Raw genomic sequence first — 19,412 nt, forward strand, 5'->3', positions numbered from 1 at the left:
GCTTCTCCATCTTCTTCCTCTCAAAAGACTCCATTGTTCCCAGTGTGGAGAGAGAGAGAGCAGAGCTAAAGGGGGCTGAAGCTGGCGGACTGGGGCATTGGGCGTTGGGATGCTGCCTAAAACCACATGGAGGAGAGAGCAAGACACAGGCCAGCTCTGTGTGCTTCACAGCTCACTGTTGGAGTGCTGCCCCAAGTTAGCAGTGTCGTATGAAAAACTCCACAACACATCATAAAAAATACACACCTAACTGTCAGAGAACCACCCTGGGTGTCGACAGCAAACCAACGGACTTAACGGTCTCAAGCAACCCATACAACCCCCCCGGGGACTGCATTTGACTGTTGTTTGTCTTGATTCACTGGAGCAGTGTTGTAATTTTGTGCATTACCTGACTGGACCAATCAGCTTTCACCGCCGACTTCTGCAAGCTGGGTAGTGGTGTGTGCTACTTTTACACTAAAGTATATGGGAAACAGTTTGAGGTAAAAATCACAGTGTCATGAGCTAATTAATTCCTTGCTCTTTCACCACTACTTATTTGGTGTTCGACATTCTAGGGAGAGTTACTTGTGAATTGTTTTACTTGATAGAAAGTGTCATGGAAACAAATTTGATAAGCAACAGCTAAGAAACAAAGGAGCAACGAAGACAATACAACATTTAAATTATACCAACGCATACTTAAAAAAAAAAAGTCGTAAGCCAGTGTATATTTGTGGAGTGTTTTCACTTTTTTTTATTGAAACAGTATGAACAAACACACTGCAATTAAATAAAAGGACTTGAAGAAATCAGACAGTAAAATGAAAGACCTAGAGTTGATAACATGGAGCAAAAGCGGAACATAAATGTCGTCGCAAACGATTGCAGTGTCTAAAGCGGATTTATTAAACAATTATCATCACTCATTCAGTGCACTTATTAACTGAGTTCTTAATGCAAGCGGAGCTAAGCTGAGACTGAATGATTTTTACACCCGTTAATGACTACTAACGGTTATGAAGAAAATGTGTGTATTTTTGCTTGGTATACTCTATCCCAACTAAAGTAAGCAGAAGTACGGTGGATACATGATAAAAGACAATGCTAGCAGAATGGGGGCTAATAACCACTACCTGTACATGGAACACATTTTTTGGTGAAACCTGAAGTCGTCAAAACTGTCCTATTGGAATGGGTGGCAGTTAAAGTACAGTCAATTCACATGAATGTACTTCAATAGTAACATCTCCAAACTATCCATGGAATACCAGAGACAGTGGCACAAACCCTTCTGCTAAATTTCACAGATATGTACTAGGTTTTTATGTCAGTGTTAAAGCTGGCAGAATGTCACGTTGCACTTGCAAATGAGCCGTCTTTTCATTGGCCCCTCGCTAACCCTCAGGACATGAGCACAATGTCGAAACAACTTCTGCATACAGTGCTTCATATAGTTGTTGGAACATTTCTGTAGTGAGGGACTCATTGGCTAGGTGTTAAGGTGACAAAATACTAATGTGGTTGGTTTTTCAGAGGGATTTTCAGTTAGGTCCATTGGCCACAATAGCCTTTGGCTGCTTTGCAATGTTCCATATACTGAATGCTATAGTGAGCAACTGCAACATATGATAAAGTAATAACTATAGTCCCTTTGCATGGTATATACACACCGTGGAATTCACAACATTCTCTCTCATCTCCTTTTTTCCATATTCCCATTTTTTCTTGTATAGGTCCTCTTCACCAACTCTAATGCACATCTGTGTTAATGTACACACCCTTGCATAAGAGAGAGCATTTTCTACCACAAGTGAGATAATCCCTTACTTATTTTTACAAATCCAAATGAAAGACCCTGAAATTCACTGTGACATCCTGTGGGCAACCTTTTTTTCAGTTTGGTTGGTATGGGGGTTTGCTGTGTGGTTGTACAGGACCGTTGATGTCAATGGCTCCGTCTTGGGATTGGGGGAGAAGAGGAGAAGTGGGCAAACATCCTCCCCCACACACCTTCCCCTCCTTTTGTCAACAGTCCAAGATCCTGGTTAAGTTAGAGTGCTGGTAGAATGCTTGTTTAATGACAGGAAGTTACATAGATCAGAATTGCCAGAACTTTTTGGGGACTTCCTGTCTTGCAGCCTTTCTCCTCAGGGGCTGAGGGATGAAGCGAGAAGGAGAAAGAGAGTAAGACAAATAGGCCAACACACACAAATATCTGGTTATGCCTCATAAAAATGTCAGTCGATGATTGAAGATGGCTTGGAAAATAAAATATAAAAAAATACTTGATTTATGATTTTAAAGATAACACAGCACATACAGGACATTACTTTTAGTAGATACTGTAGTTTTTAATGAAATGTCATCATTCATAAATATAAGGAGTCTCTATTGACCCCAAAATGAGGAAATAAAAACATGGATTCATGTAATTTAATTAATTCACACACCTCAATATACTGGGTGTTATCTTGGTTATGGACACTGTACAGACATTTTGGGCCTGGGATCAGGATATAGCTTGTTTTGTATGGTTTTACATAAGGAGAAACAGACTTGAAATCATGTAATTTGTGAAAGTAAAATGTATTAAATTCCAAATCTAGTCAATTCATACAAAGCGTTTCAAAATGGACCAACGACAACAACAAATATCTTTGAATTAGTTATCGAGATAGAACACTCAAGAGGACAGCCTTGAACCATGGAGAGTCAGGGGGTTAAGATGGTTAACTGGGAAACAATCAAAGAGAAAATGATAGAAACCAAGATGCTCCTTTTTTTGGCAGCCCTTTTCTTAGCAGCAGCAGCAGCAGCAGCAGCAGCAGCCGCCCTATGGCATAGAAAACGCTCCCTGTTAGCAGGCAAGCACATCCCCAGACATGACAGCATTCTCAGAGGAAGGGGTGTTGTAGAGAGTACAGCAGCTGTCTGTTGGAACATGCTTCTTGTTCCCATTTAAAAAGTTAATTAACACAACTTCATTTTCAAAGAAATTCAGACACTTCTATTTGAATCTATGATTCAAATATATTATGTTCAGAGGACCAGTTATGGTTGAAAAGTGATGCAGGTTGTGTATTATCTATTAAAACACATTCTTCGTACACCAATTTCACCATTATGGCTTAAAGGGATATTTTGGCCCTTTATCTACATCCCCAGAGTTAGATGAACTCAGGATACCATTCTTATGTACTGTATCTGCATGCGTAAGTTGTGGAAATGTAAGAGTATTGTGCATGGTTTTATGGTAGCTTCATGCTTCTACAGCATTCTTAGTCCTCTAATGAGATCATGACAAGGCAAACAGGACATGAGTATCCCTTGGAGGTACTTACGAGTATTTGCCCATTCTCCTCACCACGGCGATCACCACGGCAATGACAACGATCACTGCCACCAATGCACCAATCCCAATACCAACCACTTGTCCAGAGCCCATACCCTCTGTGGAAGGAACACAAAGGTTACTCCACCAGTGTGACCTCAATAGGGACACAACAACATGTTTGGTGAAAGAACAGGAAGGAAACCGAAAGAAGTAAAAGATAGATGTAAAGAGGGAAAGACAGAACAAAGACAAAATCAACTGAAAGGAAATAATACAAATTAAGGGAGAATCGGGCAAAACAATCTCATGGTGTCTTGTGCTCTACACACCATTGGCCTCTATTTGATACCGCTATATGGGAGCAGACAGACTGTAGCATTGGGAGGGTTTCCTCAGTTTCATGGTCTCTCTATATCTATCTATTTACAGATATCTCCTGTCCTGAGATCCTCAGTACTTACCCTCTGGTTCCTCCACCTCCACCGCCTCCTTAGCCTCTGCAGCTGTCGTGGCCTCGGCTTCGGGCACCGCCGGGGCCTCGGTGTGGATGGCAGGGGCGTTAGTTGTGGCCGCCTCCTGCTTGGCAGCTTCAGTGGCGGGGGCAGGGGCTTCGGTCTCCACAGGAGCGACCTCCGTGGCAGCAGCCTCAGTAGCGGCGGTTTCTTCTCCGGCAGGGGTGTCCGTTACGACATCCTCGGCGGCAGGGGTGTCCGTTACGACATCCTCGACCGTAGCTTCGGGTTCAGCTGAAGGGGCATGGGTGACTACGGGATCATCCTCTTTGAGGGCCTCGGTGGCCTCGGGAACAGCAGGGGAATCTGTCACCAGCTCTACTGGTGTCACCAGTGTGCCTGACGAGAAGCAAAGAGAGGTCAGAGACTGGTAGAAGCAAATAAACAATATTCACACACGCTGAAGAGAGAGACTACATTTGTTGATGACATACTGTACATTATCATTTATTTTTTTGTGTGATGTTAATATCCTAAACAGCAGCTCATGGAGTCCTATTCACCATTTGGTTTCTCTGTCATTTCACAATAGTTTTGAAATGTAGTAGCTGGAAAGAGAGAATGACGGTTGGAAAGTACCTCATTGCAAGGGCATGGTGAAATAATTTGAGAGAAAAACTACGTGAATATTAACATTCTTCCTTGACATTATGTTCCCAGTAATTTTCTCTCCCAGCCTAAGGCTTGACTCATCAGTAGCAGTGAGAACATGGCTGCCACATCCCATGACTGAACAAACATTGGTCCTCCCTCCCTCCTCCCCAGTCCCACCCACCCCTCTCCATCCTGTCTTGGGCTGTGTTTGCGCACTCGCATGCCCCACCCTCTGCCTCATTTGCTGTAAAATGGAGTCTCCACCTTAACAGGCCCTAGATAGGGACGGCAGGAAGTCAGCAGATGAGGGCATACCATTAAAACACCAAGAGGGGTAAGAAACAATGGACAATTCAGTATAAAACAACACAACTACAGTAGATGCTTAACAGTTGTTGCGCATTGCTTGAGAAAACGGGATCCAAATTACTCTAATGTGTTGGAATTAGTTGTTTGTGATGTTACCAGAGAGACCAAAGATCTGCACGATCTCAACCTAAATAAAAATCCTCTCATCTGGCCATTTTTGGATGGCAATAACAGTTGGAAAGGAAGCTCTTTGAGCTGAGCTCAGTGGAACGTCAATGCTTGTAGTGAAATGTACTATAATCTATCCTATAATTGTATGAACCCACTTGTAATAAGAATAGCCTCTTTGTTCAAAGGGTTGGACCGCAAAGTAGAAGCTGAGTGAGACCTTACTGTAGCGCTCTACAAATCAAGTCCTATCTGTGCCTGTTCCCTTCCAGACCACAACTTTGCTTGGACAGCGCAGCTTCAAAATTATTAAGTAGCAGTCCATTTTAGTGGAGGACTGAAATTATGGTAAACTTGCAAACTTGCAACGTGTTCTGCTGCAGTCTCTCCTTTTCCCTGAGAGTACTCTTTGCCTTTTCAAATCTGCAATATGAAACTTCTCTGAGCTCAGATCTGTCTTAACTTAGAACCTGACATCATTTCTATGCCGTTTCACAGTGATCCTTCAAAACCCTTTACAACAGAGAATGCTTTACGAGGTTCAAAATAACTCTCTCTCTCATTGTCCCACAACTGCCCCATTATTCTTAGTCACCTATTTGCTCAAATTCTCATTAGCAACAAGCAAGTTTAAATATAACTTGCTTGATTGTTATAATTAAATAAAATGCTTGTTCTCCAATGACTTGTTTGTTTGGAAAGTCTGATGATAAAGTGCCATTATGTCCGCTGCTCATAATAAGCTCTAAGTACTATTTCCTTCCAACTGTGCTGGCTAATACAGCTGTGCTAGTGAGTAAGAGAACAGGATTGTTGCCCTGTCTCCTTCTCTCTCCCTCCCTCCTTACCACTATGCTTCTCGCTCTCTCTCTCTCTTCTCCCCATCTTCTCCCTGCAATGCCCCCACCCCATGAATTAAGATGCTCCTGATAAAGATTTTGGGAATGCTGTAACGTTAGCTCTGCAAGAGGAGAGCGGGGCGAGGTGGAGAGGGCGCAAGAGCGGTGATAAAGGGTTGATTGAAGCCGGAACGATATAGAGCCCAGCGGCAGCCACTTTCATTTATTCACTCTCTCACTCATCCTGCTCCATGAACAGGGGCCTAGTTCCACAGTCTGTCTCAGGTTTAATGTCCCATTATAGCCTGACCTCAGAGCAGATGTGGTTGTGACAGAGGAGGCTGGTGGGGGGAGCTATAGGAGGACGGGCTCATTGTAATGTCTGGAATGGAATTCATGGAATGCTATCAAACACATGAAAACCAAATGTCTGACGCTGTTCCACCTATTCTATTCCAGCCATTACAATGAGGCCGTCCTCCTATAGCTCCTCCCACCAGCCTCAACTGGTGTGCGAGTGTGTGTATGCTTGAGTTTCAGTGTGTGTGTGTATCATTAGCTCCCTAAATCACCTCTGAGCAGTAAAAGTCTGTCTCGATGACCCTGCTTTAAAATTTCTCTCAAACAAGATCCTTGGGGAGGAGGGGGACCATAAAAGGCTGGCAAACAGGCAAGCAGGCGAGAGTGAAAAGTGAGAGAGTGACAGAATACAGCAAAGGGCCGGGAGAAGCGGTGGGGCCCGTATTGGGTCGGGATCCTGCCTGTCGGACAGTAATGGCATCGTGAGGGAGAACAACAGAGAGGGGGAGAGAGAAAAATATACATTGTGAGAGAGGGAGAGATAGCAGGACAGATCCATCACCATCAGCTGCCACTGAGGGTGTGTGTGTGTGTGTGTGTGTGTGTGTGTGTGTGTGTGTGTGTGTGTGTGTGTGTGTGTGTGTGTGTGTGTGTGTGTGTGTTGCATGCGTGTGTGTACGTTTAGGGGGGAGATAGGCCTGTGCTAAGCTATCTGTAGACAGGTAGGGCCCATCTGCAGATGTATGAGGGAGTGTGTCTGCTGTGGTCCCGGAGCCAAAGAATGTTGTTCCTTAGCTGGGGAGGTATCCTCCCATCCCATCTCATCACGGTATGGCCTAAGCAGAAGCGCTGGCCTCCCATGCTAACCGTATGAGTTGCACTTTGAGTTGAGCAGGAGAGGTCTGATAGCCAGAGTGGAATATTCCCACGGGCTCTTATCTTAGACGCAATAGTGTCCACATACAGGCCATGTTTTTTTCCTCGAGTAGAGATATCCCACTGGGCAAAAAACTAGTTGAATCAACGTTGTTTCCACATAATTTAAAACGTTAAAAATCAAGGTGATGACGCTGAATCGTGGAAAACTTATTGGATTTGCAAAAAGTCATCAACATAAGGAGATTTAGTATTTTTTTCAGCCAACTATTAATCTCAATCCAATGACATGGTGACATTTTTTGTTGATTTCACGTTGAATTCGTGTTAGTTGACAACTCAACCTAATGTCAATTTAAAAAATAGACTAGTCCTCTTCTGGACAACACAGCTGAGGCCGCCGATGGCACACGACTTCTATCAAGCCGTATATCCTGTGAACTTAAAAAATATATAGGCTAAATATCACCAATATATCTCAAGCTGACTGCTGCAAAATATTGAGTCACCAAAACAAATATAGCGATAAATCCAGTGAAACTCATGAATCTATTATTAAGTCAAATTTAACAGCACATTAAGTTAACCCCCATTTCTCCCTCCTCTTGGCAGCAGCTAATAGGGATTCTTTATTTTTTTATTCATTTAACCAGGTAGGCCAGTTGAGAACAAATTCTCATTTTCAACTGCGACCTGGCCAAGATAAAGCAAAGCAGTACGACACAAACAACAGAGTTACACATGGAATAAACAAACGTAAAGTCAATAACACAATAAAAAAGTCTATACATAGTGTGTGCAAATGAAGTAAGATTAGGGAGGTAAGGCAATACATAGGCCATAGTGGAGAAATAATTACAATTTAGCAATTAAACACTGGAGTGATAGATGTGCAGAAGTTTAATGTGCAAGTAGTGATACCGGGGTGCAAAGGAGCAGAAAAGATAACACAGGGCTTTACCTAGCTAAGACTTATAGATGACCTGGAGCTAGTGGGTTTGGCGACGAATATGAAGCAAGGGCCAGCCAATGAAAGCATACAGGTCGCAGTGGTGGGTAGTATATGGGCTTTGGTGACAAAACGGATGGCACTGTGATAGACGGCCTCCAATTTGCTGAGTAGAGTGTTGGAGGCTATTTTATAAATGACATCGCCGAAGTCAAGGATCGGTAGATAGTCAGTTTTACGAGGGTGTATTTGTCAGCATTAGTTAAGAATGCTTTGTTGCGAAATAGGATGCCGATTCTAGATTTAATTTTGGATTGGAGATGCTTAATGTGAGTCTGGAAGGAGAGTTTACAGTCTAACCAGACACCTAGGTATTTGTAGTTGTCCACATATTCTAAGTCAGAACCGTCCAGAGTAGTGATGCTAGACGGGCGGGCGGGTAGCAATTGGTTGAAGAGCATGCATTTAGTTTTACTTGCATTTAATTAAGAGCAGTTGGAGAGTTGTATGGCATTGAAGCTGGTCTGGAGGTTTGTTAACAAAGTGTCCAGAAGTATACAGAATGGTGTCGTCTGCATAGAGGTGGATCAGAGAATCACCAGCAGCAAGAACGACATCATTGATGTATACAGAGAAAAGAGTCGGCCCGAGAATTGAACCCTGTGGCACCCCCATAGAGACAGCCAGAGGTTCGGACAACAGGCCCTCAGATTTGACACACTGAACTCTGTCTGAGAAGTAGTTGGTGAACCAGGTGAGGCAGTCATTTGAGAACCCAAGGCTGTTGAATCTGCCGATAAGATTGTGGTGACAGAGTCAAAAGCCTTGGCCAGGTCGATGAATACGGCTGCACAGTATTGTCTTTTATCGATGGCGGTTATGATATGGTTTAGGACCTTGAGCGTGGCTGCGGTGCACCCGTGACCAGCTCGGAAACCAGATTGCACAGCGGAGAAGGTACGGTGGGAATCGAATTGGCCGGTGATCTGTTTGTTAACTTGGCTTTCGAAGACCTTGGAAAGGCAGGGTAGGATAGATATACAGTGCCTTGCGAAAGTATTCGGCCCCCTTGAACTTTGCGACCTTTTGCCACATTTCAAGCTTCAAACAAAGATATAAAACTGTATTTTTTTGTGAAGAATCAACAACAAGTGGGACACAATCATGAAGTGGAACGACATTTATTGGATATTTCAAACTTTTTTAACAAATCAAAAACTGAAAAATTGGGCGTGCAAAATTATTCAGCCCCTTTACTTTCAGTGCAGCAAACTCTCTCCAGAAGTTCAGTGAGGATCTCTGAATGATCCAATGTTGACCTAAATGACTAATGATGATAAATACAATCCACCTGTGTGTAATCAAGTCTCCGTATAAATGCACCTGCACTGTGATAGTCTCAGAGGTCCGTTAAAAGCGCAGAGAGCATCATGAAGAACAAGGAACACACCAGGCAGGTCCGAGATACTGTTGTGAAGAAGTTTAAAGCCGGATTTGGATACAAAAATATTTCCCAAGCTTTAAACATCACAAGGAGCACTGTGCAAGCGATAATATTGAAATGGAAGGAGTATCAGACCACTGCAAATCTACCAAGACCTGGCCGTCCCTCTAAACTTTCAGCTCATACAAGGAGAAGACTGATCAGAGATGCAGCCAAGAGGCCCATGATCACTCTGGATGAACTGCAGAGATCTACAGCTGAGGTGGGAGACTCTGTCCATAGGACAACAATCAGTCGTATATTGCACAAATCTGGCCTTTATGGAAGAGTGGCAAGAAGAAAGCCATTTCTTAAAGATATCCATAAAAAGTGTTGTTTAAAGTTTGCCACAAGCCACCTGGGAGACACACCAAACATGTGGAAGAAGGTGCTCTGGTCAGATGAAACCAAAATTGAACTTTTTGGCAACAATGCAAAATGTTATGTTTGGCGTAAAAGCAACACAGCTGAACGCACCATCCCCACTGTCAAACATGGTGGTGGCAGCATCATGGTTTGGGCCTGCTTTTCTTCAGCAGGGACAGGGAAGATGGTTAAAATTGATGGGAAGATGGATGGAGCCAAATACAGGACCATTCTGGAAGAAAACCTGATGGAGTCTGCAAAAGACCTGAGACTGGGACGGAGATTTGTCTTCCAACAAGACAATGATCCAAAACATAAAGCAAAATCTACAATGGAATGGTTCAAAAATAAACATATCCAGGTGTTAGAATGGCCAAGTCAAAGTCCAGACCTGAATCCAATCGAGAATCTGTGGAAAGAACTGAAAACTGCTGTTCACAAATGCTCTCCATCCAACCTCACTGAGCTCGAGCTGTTTTGCAAGGAGGAATGGGAAAAAATGTCAGTCTCTCGATGTGCAAAACTGATAGAGACATACCCCAAGCGACTTACAGCTGTAATCGCAGCAAAAGGTGGCGCTACAAAGTATTAACTTAAGGGGGCTGAATAATTTTGCACGCCCAATTTTTCAGTTTTTGATTTGTTAAAAACGTTTGAAATATCCAATAAATGTCGTTCCACTTCATGATTGTGTCCCACTTGTTGTTGATTTTTCACAAAAAAATACAGTTTTATATCTTTATGTTTGAAGCCTGAAATGTGGCAAAAGGTCACAAAGTTCAAGCGGGCCGAATACTTTCGCAAGGCACTGTAGGTCTGTAACAGTTTGGTTCTAGAGTGTATCCCCCTTTGAGGAGGGGGATGACCGAAGAAGCTTTCCAATCTATGGGAATCTCAGACGATACGAAATAGAGGTTGAACAGGCTAGTAATAGGGGTTGCAACAATTGCGGCGGATAATTTTAGAAAGAGAGGGTCCATATTGTCAAGCGCAGCTGATTTGTAGGGGTCCAGATTTTGCAGCTCTTTAAGAACATCAGATATCTGGATTTAGGTGAAGGAGAAATGGGGGAGGCTTGGGCAAGTTGCTGTGGGGAGGTGCAGAGCTGTTAACCGGGGTTGGGGTAGCCAGGTGGAAAGCATGGCCAGCCGTTGAAAAATGCTTTGAAATTGAAATTCTCGATTATCATAGATTATCGGTGGTGACAGTGTTTCCTAGCCTCAGTGCAGTGGTCAGCTGGGAGGAGGTGCTCTTATTCTCCATGGACTTTACAGTGTCCTAGAACTTTGGGGAGTTTGTGCTACAGGATGCACATTTCTGTTTGAAAAAGCTAGTCTATGCTTTCCTAACTGCCTGTGTATATTGGTTCCTAACTTCCCTGAAAAGTTGCATGTAATAAATACAGCAATATGAATTGAGATGGCTTAAAAGGAGCCACAAGAAATATATCAAGTTAAAGTCCAGAAAGCCATCAAATGATACCATCAGTTCACTGTTTTATAAGTTTCATGTTTTTCAGTCATGTGTTTTTTTCTTTCTTCTCTTTACTGTGTCTGGGCCTGTGGTGTAGGTGTAAGAGGAGTGAGACATTCATGTTCATGCTGACAGTGAAGACACACAAGCCCTTGGTTTGGCTATGTTGTGGAGGTGCCCCCTTGGCCTAATGGCTGGACTGAATTACCCTCTGTCAGTGCCTGCCACACCAAACTACACCTCTGTCTGGGGCTACTGCGTTCACAAGCTAAAATAGCCCCCACCTTGGCTGACTCAAACTCAGACAGATCTGTATTTTCTCTCCACACAGATTTGGCATAAAACAGGCAAGCCTACATCTTCAAACTTGAGACTTTTGATAGCTTAAAAAAAAGGCATGCTGGTGACGTAAGAGATGCTTTCCTGAGTTGATTTTACAGCGCACGTCTCATACAGTGCATTCGGAAAATATTCAGACCACTTGACTTTTTCCACATTTTGTTACATTACAGCCTTATTCCAAAATGTATTAAATTGTTGTTTTTTCCCTCATCAATCGACAAACAATGCCCCCATAATGACAAAGTAAAAACAAGTTAAGATATTTTTTGCACATTTATTACAAATAAAAAACTGAAATATCACATTTACGTAAGTATTCAGACCCTTTACTCAGTACTTTGTTGAAGTACCTTTGGCCGCAATTACATCCTCGGGTTTACTTGGGTATGACACATGATGGCGCCGGCAGAGATGGTCGCCTCGCTTCAGGTCCTTAGGAGACTATGCAGTAATTTGTTTTTTTTATGTATTATTTCTTACATTGTTACCCCAGAAAATCTCAAGTGTTATTATATACAGCCGGGAAGAACTATTGGATATAAAAGCGACGTCAACTTACCATCATTTCGACCAGGAATACGACTTTCCTGGAGCAGATCCTTTGTTCGGACCACCACCCTGGACATGGAATCTTATCCCAGAGGCCAACCCAAAACAACGCGGTCGTTGCAGGGGAGGCAGACGGAGCAGCCTACTGGTCAGACTTAGAAGGCGAGCACACCATCCACCGCTTCTGAGAATATTACTCGCCAATGTCTAATCTCTAGACAACAAGGTGAACGAAATTAGGTTACAAGTTGCATTCCAGAGAGACATCAGCGATTATAACATTCTCTGTTTCATGGAAACATGGCTCACTCGGGATATGTTGTCAGAGTCGGTACAGCCACCCGGTTTCTTCGCACATCGCAGTGACAGAAACAAACATCTCTCTGGTGAGAAGATGGGCGGGGGTGTGTGCCTTATGATTAACGATTCATGGTGTAATCATAACAACATACAGGAACTCAAGTCCTTTTGTTCACCTGACCTAGAATTCCTTACAATCAAATGCCGACCGCATTATCTACCAAGAGAATTCTGTTCGATTGTAGTCACAGCCGGGTATATCCCCCCCAAGCAGAAACCACGACGGCCCTGAAAGGACTTCTATTTAAACTGGAAACCATATATCCTGAGGCTGTATTTATTGTAGCTGGGGATTTTAACCAAGTTAATCTGAGTACAAGGCTTCCTAAATTCTATCAGCATATTGAATGCGCGACACAAGCTGGTAGCATTCTGGACCATTGCTACTCTAAAGCCCTCACCTACCTTCCCTTCGGCAAATCTGACCATGACTCCATTTTGTTGCTCCCAGCCTATAGACAGAAACTAAAACAGGAAACACCTGTGCTCAGATCTATCCAATGCTGGTCTGATCAATTGGATTCCACGCTTCAAGATTGCTTCGATCACGTGGACTGGGATATGTTCTGGGTAGCCGCAGACAATAACATTGATGTATATGAAGACTCAGTGAGACAATTTATTAGCAAGTGCATCGGTGATGGTGTACCCACTGTGACTATTAAAACCTTCCCTAATCAGAAACGGTGGGTTGATGGCAGCATTCGCAAAAAACTGAAAGCGCGAACCACCGCTTTTAATCATGGCAAGGCGACTGGAAACATGACCGAATACAAACAGTGTAGCTATTCCATCCGCAAGGCAATCAAACAAGCAAAGTGTCAGTATAGAGACAAATTAGGGTCACAATTCAACGGCTCAAACCTTAACATGTAGCAGGGTCTACAGTCAATCACGGATTACAAAAAGAAAACTAGCCCTGTCCCGGACATTGACGTCATGCTCCCAGACAAATTAAACAACTTCTTTGCTCGCTTTGAGGACAATACCGTGCCACTGACAAAGCCTGTGGGCTCTCCTTCTCCGTGGCCAACGTGAGAAAAATATTTAAACGTGTTAACCCTCGCAATGCTGTCTGGCCCAGATGCTGCCGGGCCAGACAGCATCCCTAGCCGTGTCCACAGAGCATGCGCAGACCAGCTGGCTGGTGTGTTTACGGACATATTCAATCAATCCCTATGCCAGTCTGCTGTTCCCACATGCTTCAAGATGGCCACCATTGTTCCTGTCTCCAAGAAAGCTAAGGTAACTGAACTAAATGACTATCGCCCCGTAGCACTCACTTCTGTCATCATGATGTGCTTTGAGAGACTAGTCAAGGATCATATCACCTCCACCCTACCTGGCCCTGGGTCTTAATCCTGCCCTGTGCAACTGGGTCCAGGCCGCCCCAGGTGGTGAAGGTTGGAAACAACATCTCCACCCCGCTGATCCTCAACACTGGGGCCCCATAAGGGTGCGTTCTCAGCCCTCTCCTGTACTCCCTGTTCACCCACGACTGCGTTGCCATGCACACCTCCAACTCAAATCATCAAATTTGCATATGACACTACAGTGATAGGTTTGATTACCAACAACAACGAGACGGCCTACAGGGAGGAGGTGAGGGCCCTCAGAGTGTGGTGTCAGGAAAATAACCTCTCACTCAATGTCAACAAAACAAAGGAGATGATTGTGGACTTCAAGAAACAGCAGAGGGAGCATCCCCCCATCCACATTGATGGGACAGTAGTGGAAAGGGTAGAAAGTTTTAAGTTCCTTGGCGTACACATCACGGGCAAACTGAAACGGTCCACCCACACAGACAGCATGGTGAAGAAGGCACAACAGCGCCTCTTCAAACTCAGGAGGCTGAAGAATTTTGGCTTTTCACCTAAAACACTCAAAATTTTACAGATGCACAATCGAGAGCATCCTGTCGGGCTGTATCACCGCCTGGTACGGTAACTGCTCCGCCCACAACCACAAGGCTCTCCAGAGGGTAGTGCGGTCTGCACAACGCATCACCGGGGACAAACTACCTGCCCTCCAGGACTCCTACAGCACCCGGTGTCACAGGAAGGCCAAAAAGATCATCAAGGACAACCACCACCCGAGCCACTGCCTGTTCACCCCGCTATCATCCAAAAGACGAGGTCAGTACAGGTTCATCGAAACTGGAACCGAGAGACTAAAAAACAGCTTCTATCTCAAGGCCATCAGACTGTTAAACAACCATCACTAACAGAGTGGCTGCTGTCAACATACAGACCCAAATCTCTGGCCACTTTAATACATTCAATAAATAGATTTAATAAAAGGGATCACTAGTCACTTTAATAATGTCTACATATCCTACATTACTCATCTCATAGGTATATACTGTATTCTATACCATCTACTGCATCTTGCCTATGCCGCACGGTCATCACTCATCCATATATTTATATGTACATATTCTTATTCATCCCTTTACATTTGTGTGTATAAGCTAGTCATTGTGAATTTGTTAGATTACTTGTTAGATATTACTGCACTGTCAGAACTAGAAGCACAAGCATTTCGCTACACTTGCATTAACATCTACTAACCATGTGTATGTGACCAATAAAATTTTATTTGATTTTACAAGCTTGACACAACTGTTTCTCCCATTGTTCACTGCAGATCCTCTCAAGCGATGTCAGGTTGGATAGGGAGCGTCACTGCACAGCTACTTTCAGGTCTCTCCAGAGATGTTTGATTGGGTTCAAGACCGGGCTCTGGCTGGACCACTCAAGGACATTCAAAGACTTGGCCCGAAGCCACTCCTGCACTGTCTTGGCTGTGTGCTTAGGGTTGTTGTCCTATTGGAAGGTGAACCTTGGCCCCAGTCTGAGGTCCTGAGTGTTCTGGAGCAGTATTTCATCAAGGATCTCTCCGTACTTTGCTCTTTCCCTCGATCCTGACTAGTCTCCCAGTCCCTGTCGCTGAAAAACATCCCCACAGCATGAAGCTGCCACCATCATGCTTCTCCGTAGGTATGGTTCCAGGTTCCCTCCAGATGTGACGCCTGGCATTCAGGCCAAGGAGTTCAATCTTGGTTTCATCAGACCAGAGAATCTTCTTTCTCATAGTCAGTTCATTAGGTGCCTCTTGGCAAACTCCAAGTGGGCCGTCATGTGCCTTTTACCGAGGAGTGGCTTCCGTCTGGCCATTCTACCACAAAGGCAGTGGTGGAAAAAGTACCCAATTGCCATACTTGAGTATAAGTATAGATACCTTACTAGAAAATTACTCAAGTAAAAGTAAAAGTCACCCAGTAAAATACTTTTTGAGTAAAAGTCTAAAAGTATTTGGTTCTAAATATACTTAAGTATCAAAAGTAAAAGTATAAATAATTTCAAATTCCTTATATTAAGCAAAGCAGACGGAACCATTTTCTTGTTTTTAAAATGTATTGACAGCCAGGGGCACACTCCAACACTCAGACATAATTTACAAACAATTTGTTTTTAGTGAGTCCGCCAGATCAGAGGCAATAGAGATGACCAAGTATTCTCTTGGGTGTCAAAGAAAAAGTAGTGAGTAAAAGGTACATTATTTCTTTAAGAATGTAGTGAAGAAATAGTAAAAGTTGTCAAAAAAGTTTTTCTACTTAGGTACTTTACACCACTGCATAAAGGACTGATTGTTGGAGTGCACCAGAGATGGTTGTCCTTCTAGAAGGTTCTCCCATTTCCACAGAGGAACTCTGGAGCTCTGTCAGAGTGACCATCGGCTTCTTTGTCACCTCCCTGACCAGGGCCCTTCTTCTCCGATTGCTCAATTTGGCAAGGTGTCCAGCTCTAGGAAGAGTCAATGCTGCAGAAATGTTATGATACGCTTCCCCAGATCTGTGCCTCGACACAATCCTGTCTCGGAGCTCTACACACTATTCATTCAACCACATGGCTTAGTTTTTACTCTGACATGCACTGTCAACTGTGGGACCTTATATAGACAGGCGTGCGCCTTTCGAAATCATGTCCAATCAATTGAATTTACCACAGGTGGACTCCAATCAAGTTGTAGAAACATCTCAAGGATGATCAATGGAAACAGGATGCACCTGAGCTCAAGTTTGAGTCTCATAGCAAAGGGTCTGAATACTTACGTAAATAAGGTATTTATGGTTTTATTTTTTTAATATATGTGCAAAAATGTCTAAAAACCTGTTTTCGCTTTGTCATGATGGGGTATTGAGTGTAGATTGATGAAGATACAAATTTATTTAAGCGATTTTAGAATAAGGCTGTAACGTTACAAAACAGTTAAACAGTCAAGGGGTCTGAATACTTTCCGATTGCTCTGTATGTGGTGTGTGAGGGCACACTTGAATCACTTTACAAGCAGGCATGGACAGATGGCACTGACCCGGGTCTGTAGCCAGATGTGCTGGAGTGAGTCTTTTAAAGGAGAGCGGCTCAGACAAAGCTCATTTTGAGCCAGGAGGGGCTTGGGAGAGGAATGCATAGGTAGTCAACTGGGTAAAAATAATTAACAGGCTCTTTTCGGAGCATGTGCAGGTTTTTCTACTTATTTGATTCATGTTATTTTTATTATCAGGGCGTGGAGCAGAGAGGAGCAGCTTTAAGAGTTGACGCTCTTCTGGCCTTCGTGAAAAGGGCTGCGTCTGGTCGGTAAAGGTTGCCGTTTAAAAATAAACCCCCCTCAACTGTGCCCTGGCCCGGCCCTAGACTCATCAACCGGGAGTAGGGGGAACAGTAGGAGAGGAGGCGGCGGCCGGAGTGGGGGTTGAGGGGGGCTGGTAAAGCTTGATACCCTGCCAAAGATGGGTAAATGTGGAGGGGGCGGTGGGCCATGGCAGTCTAACAACATGCGGTAGAGGTGGGGCAGCAGGAAGCAGCCCTCACTGTTAAGCCCTCACGTAGCCGGGTGTTCTCTCTCCCAGTCACATCCATATGACAGTCTTAAATATAGAGCTACTTTCTATTAATACCCACACACAAACTAGTCCTTCTGTACTCTGTCTCTGCTCACTTTTCTCCCTCTCTCCCTCCCCATGGGGAAAGGATTTCCTACCTAGGACTTGCAAGGGAGAGTGGGAGAGGGAAAGAGAAAGATAGGGAGGGTAAAGCTTTCGGATTAAAGTGTACAGTGTGTATATTTGGTCAGACCCGAGCACTGTTTGGTAGCCTTCCAAAGGATATTCCTTTTTCTCCCTGCCGGCGGCCAAGAAATCATGAGCACGAGGCACAAGACCTCGCACCATTACATCACATTCCCCCTTGTGTCTCCGAATCCAACTTTCCTCCTCACCGAGGCTTGGGGAAGGAGTGTGGGGGGAGGGAGAGAGAGGGAACTGTTAGAATCGACACAGACTATCCACCCAGTCGCCCCTCTTTATTACATTAACACCCTCGGCCAAGGCTCTTCTTTTTCCATTCAGGATGATCCAAAGCAATTCACTGCTAAATGAAACGCACAACTTATATTTAGAGGAGAATTACAAGAGGCCAATACCACAGCTGTACACATTTCAAATGAAAAAATAACTACTGTGAAAAACAAAATAAACATCAATCAAACCAAAAAGGTGTTTTCACTTTTCCTTGAGAGAGAAACTTTAGAACTAAGGACAAAGAACTAAGAGCAGCCTCAAGATTAAAATTCACGACGCGGCAGGATACAAGCCAAACAGACAAAGGGTGTGTGAGTATGATAAGAGATGTGTGGTGTGGGAGTGTGAAAATCAGGCAGACTGGCCAGACAGAAAAGACAGTGTGCCATGAGGGCTCGAGCCCTGGTTGTTGACTTACTTGCGTGTGCGACGGCACAGAGGTGGCCGACCAGGGCCAGCAGAAGCAGCAGCTGAACTTTGATCATGATGTCAAGTAGTCTTCTCCTCTGGTTAATGGTGTACAGAGACCCCCAGGGCAAAGAGCAACACTAGACCCTTTCACACACAGCACCACATGCACTGGCGTCTCCAGGGAGATAGCAAAAAAAGAAATGTCTTGAGGAAAAAGTTTCCAAAAATGTCCCAGGGAACTTGTTGTAGATAGAGACACGGACGGTCAGCAGCAGTAACGGCAGACAGCACGGCTTTGGAGGCTGAGGGAGAGAGGCGTGGAACGCTTGATGGATGTCGACAGGGCAGGAGAGAGAGAGCGAGAGAGAGAGAAAGGATCTGGCCGGCTACTTGGTAGAATGGAGAGAGACAGGCACAGGGCAAGGGAAAGAGAGAGTGTGAGTGTGTCGGGAGTGGAGGACGGGTGTTGGTACTTTCGAGGGGGTGTGATGGTGAGCGGGGGGCTGGGCAGTGTAAGGTGGTCTCTGCCCCGGTGCTGCCTCCCTACTTGAACAGTCCAGTCAGCTGCTGACTGCCCTGCAATACCAGCAGCACACACATAAATATATAAATAAATACACCAATATATTTATACACACAAGGTAGACACCACAAAAACATACACAATTAGTTGCATGCAAATATACCCTCAAAAACAGACACTTTCTGTGGACATTTTGTGTGGACACTTTCCACACAAAATAAATAAAAATGCAGCACAACAGAAAAACAATTCCATTCCTCAGTTTTGACTAAACTTTTACAAATGTATAAAATAAATACCTTGAGTCAATAAGTGTTCAACCCATTTGTTATGGCAAGCCTAAATAAGTTCAGGAATAAAGTTGCATTGCCTCTGTGTGCAATAATAGTGTGATTTTTGAATGACTACCTAATCTCTGCACACCACACATACAGATAATTGTAAGGTCCCTCAGTCGAGCAGTGAATTTCAAACACAGATTCAACCACAAAGACCAGGGAGGTTTTCCAATGCCTCGCAAAGAAGGGCACCTATTGGTAGATGGGTCAAAATTGAATAGGCATTGAATATCCCATGGTGAAGTCATTCATTACTTTGCATGGTGTATCAATACACCCAGTCACTACAGAGATACAGGCATCCTTCCTAACTCAGTTGCCGGAGAGGAAGGAAACCAA

The 19,412-nt window shown here is 44.0% G+C and overlaps 1 protein-coding gene across 1 annotated transcript; it reads right to left on the reverse strand.

Moving 5' to 3' along the window:
- Positions 1 to 711: 711 nt before the first annotated feature.
- On the reverse strand, positions 712 to 18,785 carry LOC139417273 (cytochrome c1-like). Its single transcript, XM_071166531.1, has 4 exons — positions 18,220 to 18,785; positions 3,781 to 4,170; positions 3,327 to 3,435; positions 712 to 2,139 (listed from the first exon to the last, which is right to left on the reverse strand). Exons 1-4 carry the CDS (start codon positions 18,284 to 18,286, stop codon positions 2,133 to 2,135), a joined length of 573 nt encoding a protein of 190 aa, XP_071022632.1. The 5' UTR covers positions 18,287 to 18,785; the 3' UTR covers positions 712 to 2,132.
- Between the last annotated feature and the right edge of the window lie 627 nt (positions 18,786 to 19,412).

The sequence above is a fragment of the Oncorhynchus clarkii genome, chromosome 9, assembly GCF_045791955.1.
Source record: "Oncorhynchus clarkii lewisi isolate Uvic-CL-2024 chromosome 9, UVic_Ocla_1.0, whole genome shotgun sequence".
Lineage (NCBI taxonomy): Eukaryota > Metazoa > Chordata > Actinopteri > Salmoniformes > Salmonidae > Oncorhynchus > Oncorhynchus clarkii.

Excerpts from the sequence above, each read along its gene's own strand:
- LOC139417273 (XM_071166531.1), bottom strand. The coding sequence starts at position 18,286 with ATGATCAAAGTTCAGCTGCTGCTTCTGCTGGCCCTGGTCGGCCACCTC. Across the intron at positions 4,171-18,219 it reads CTGTGCCGTCGCACACGCAA|GCACACTGGTGACACCAGTA; the intron begins GTAAGTCAACAA and ends GCTTCTCGTCAG. Across the intron at positions 3,436-3,780 it reads GGAGGTGGAGGAACCAGAGG|AGGGTATGGGCTCTGGACAA; the intron begins GTAAGTACTGAG and ends TTCCTTCCACAG.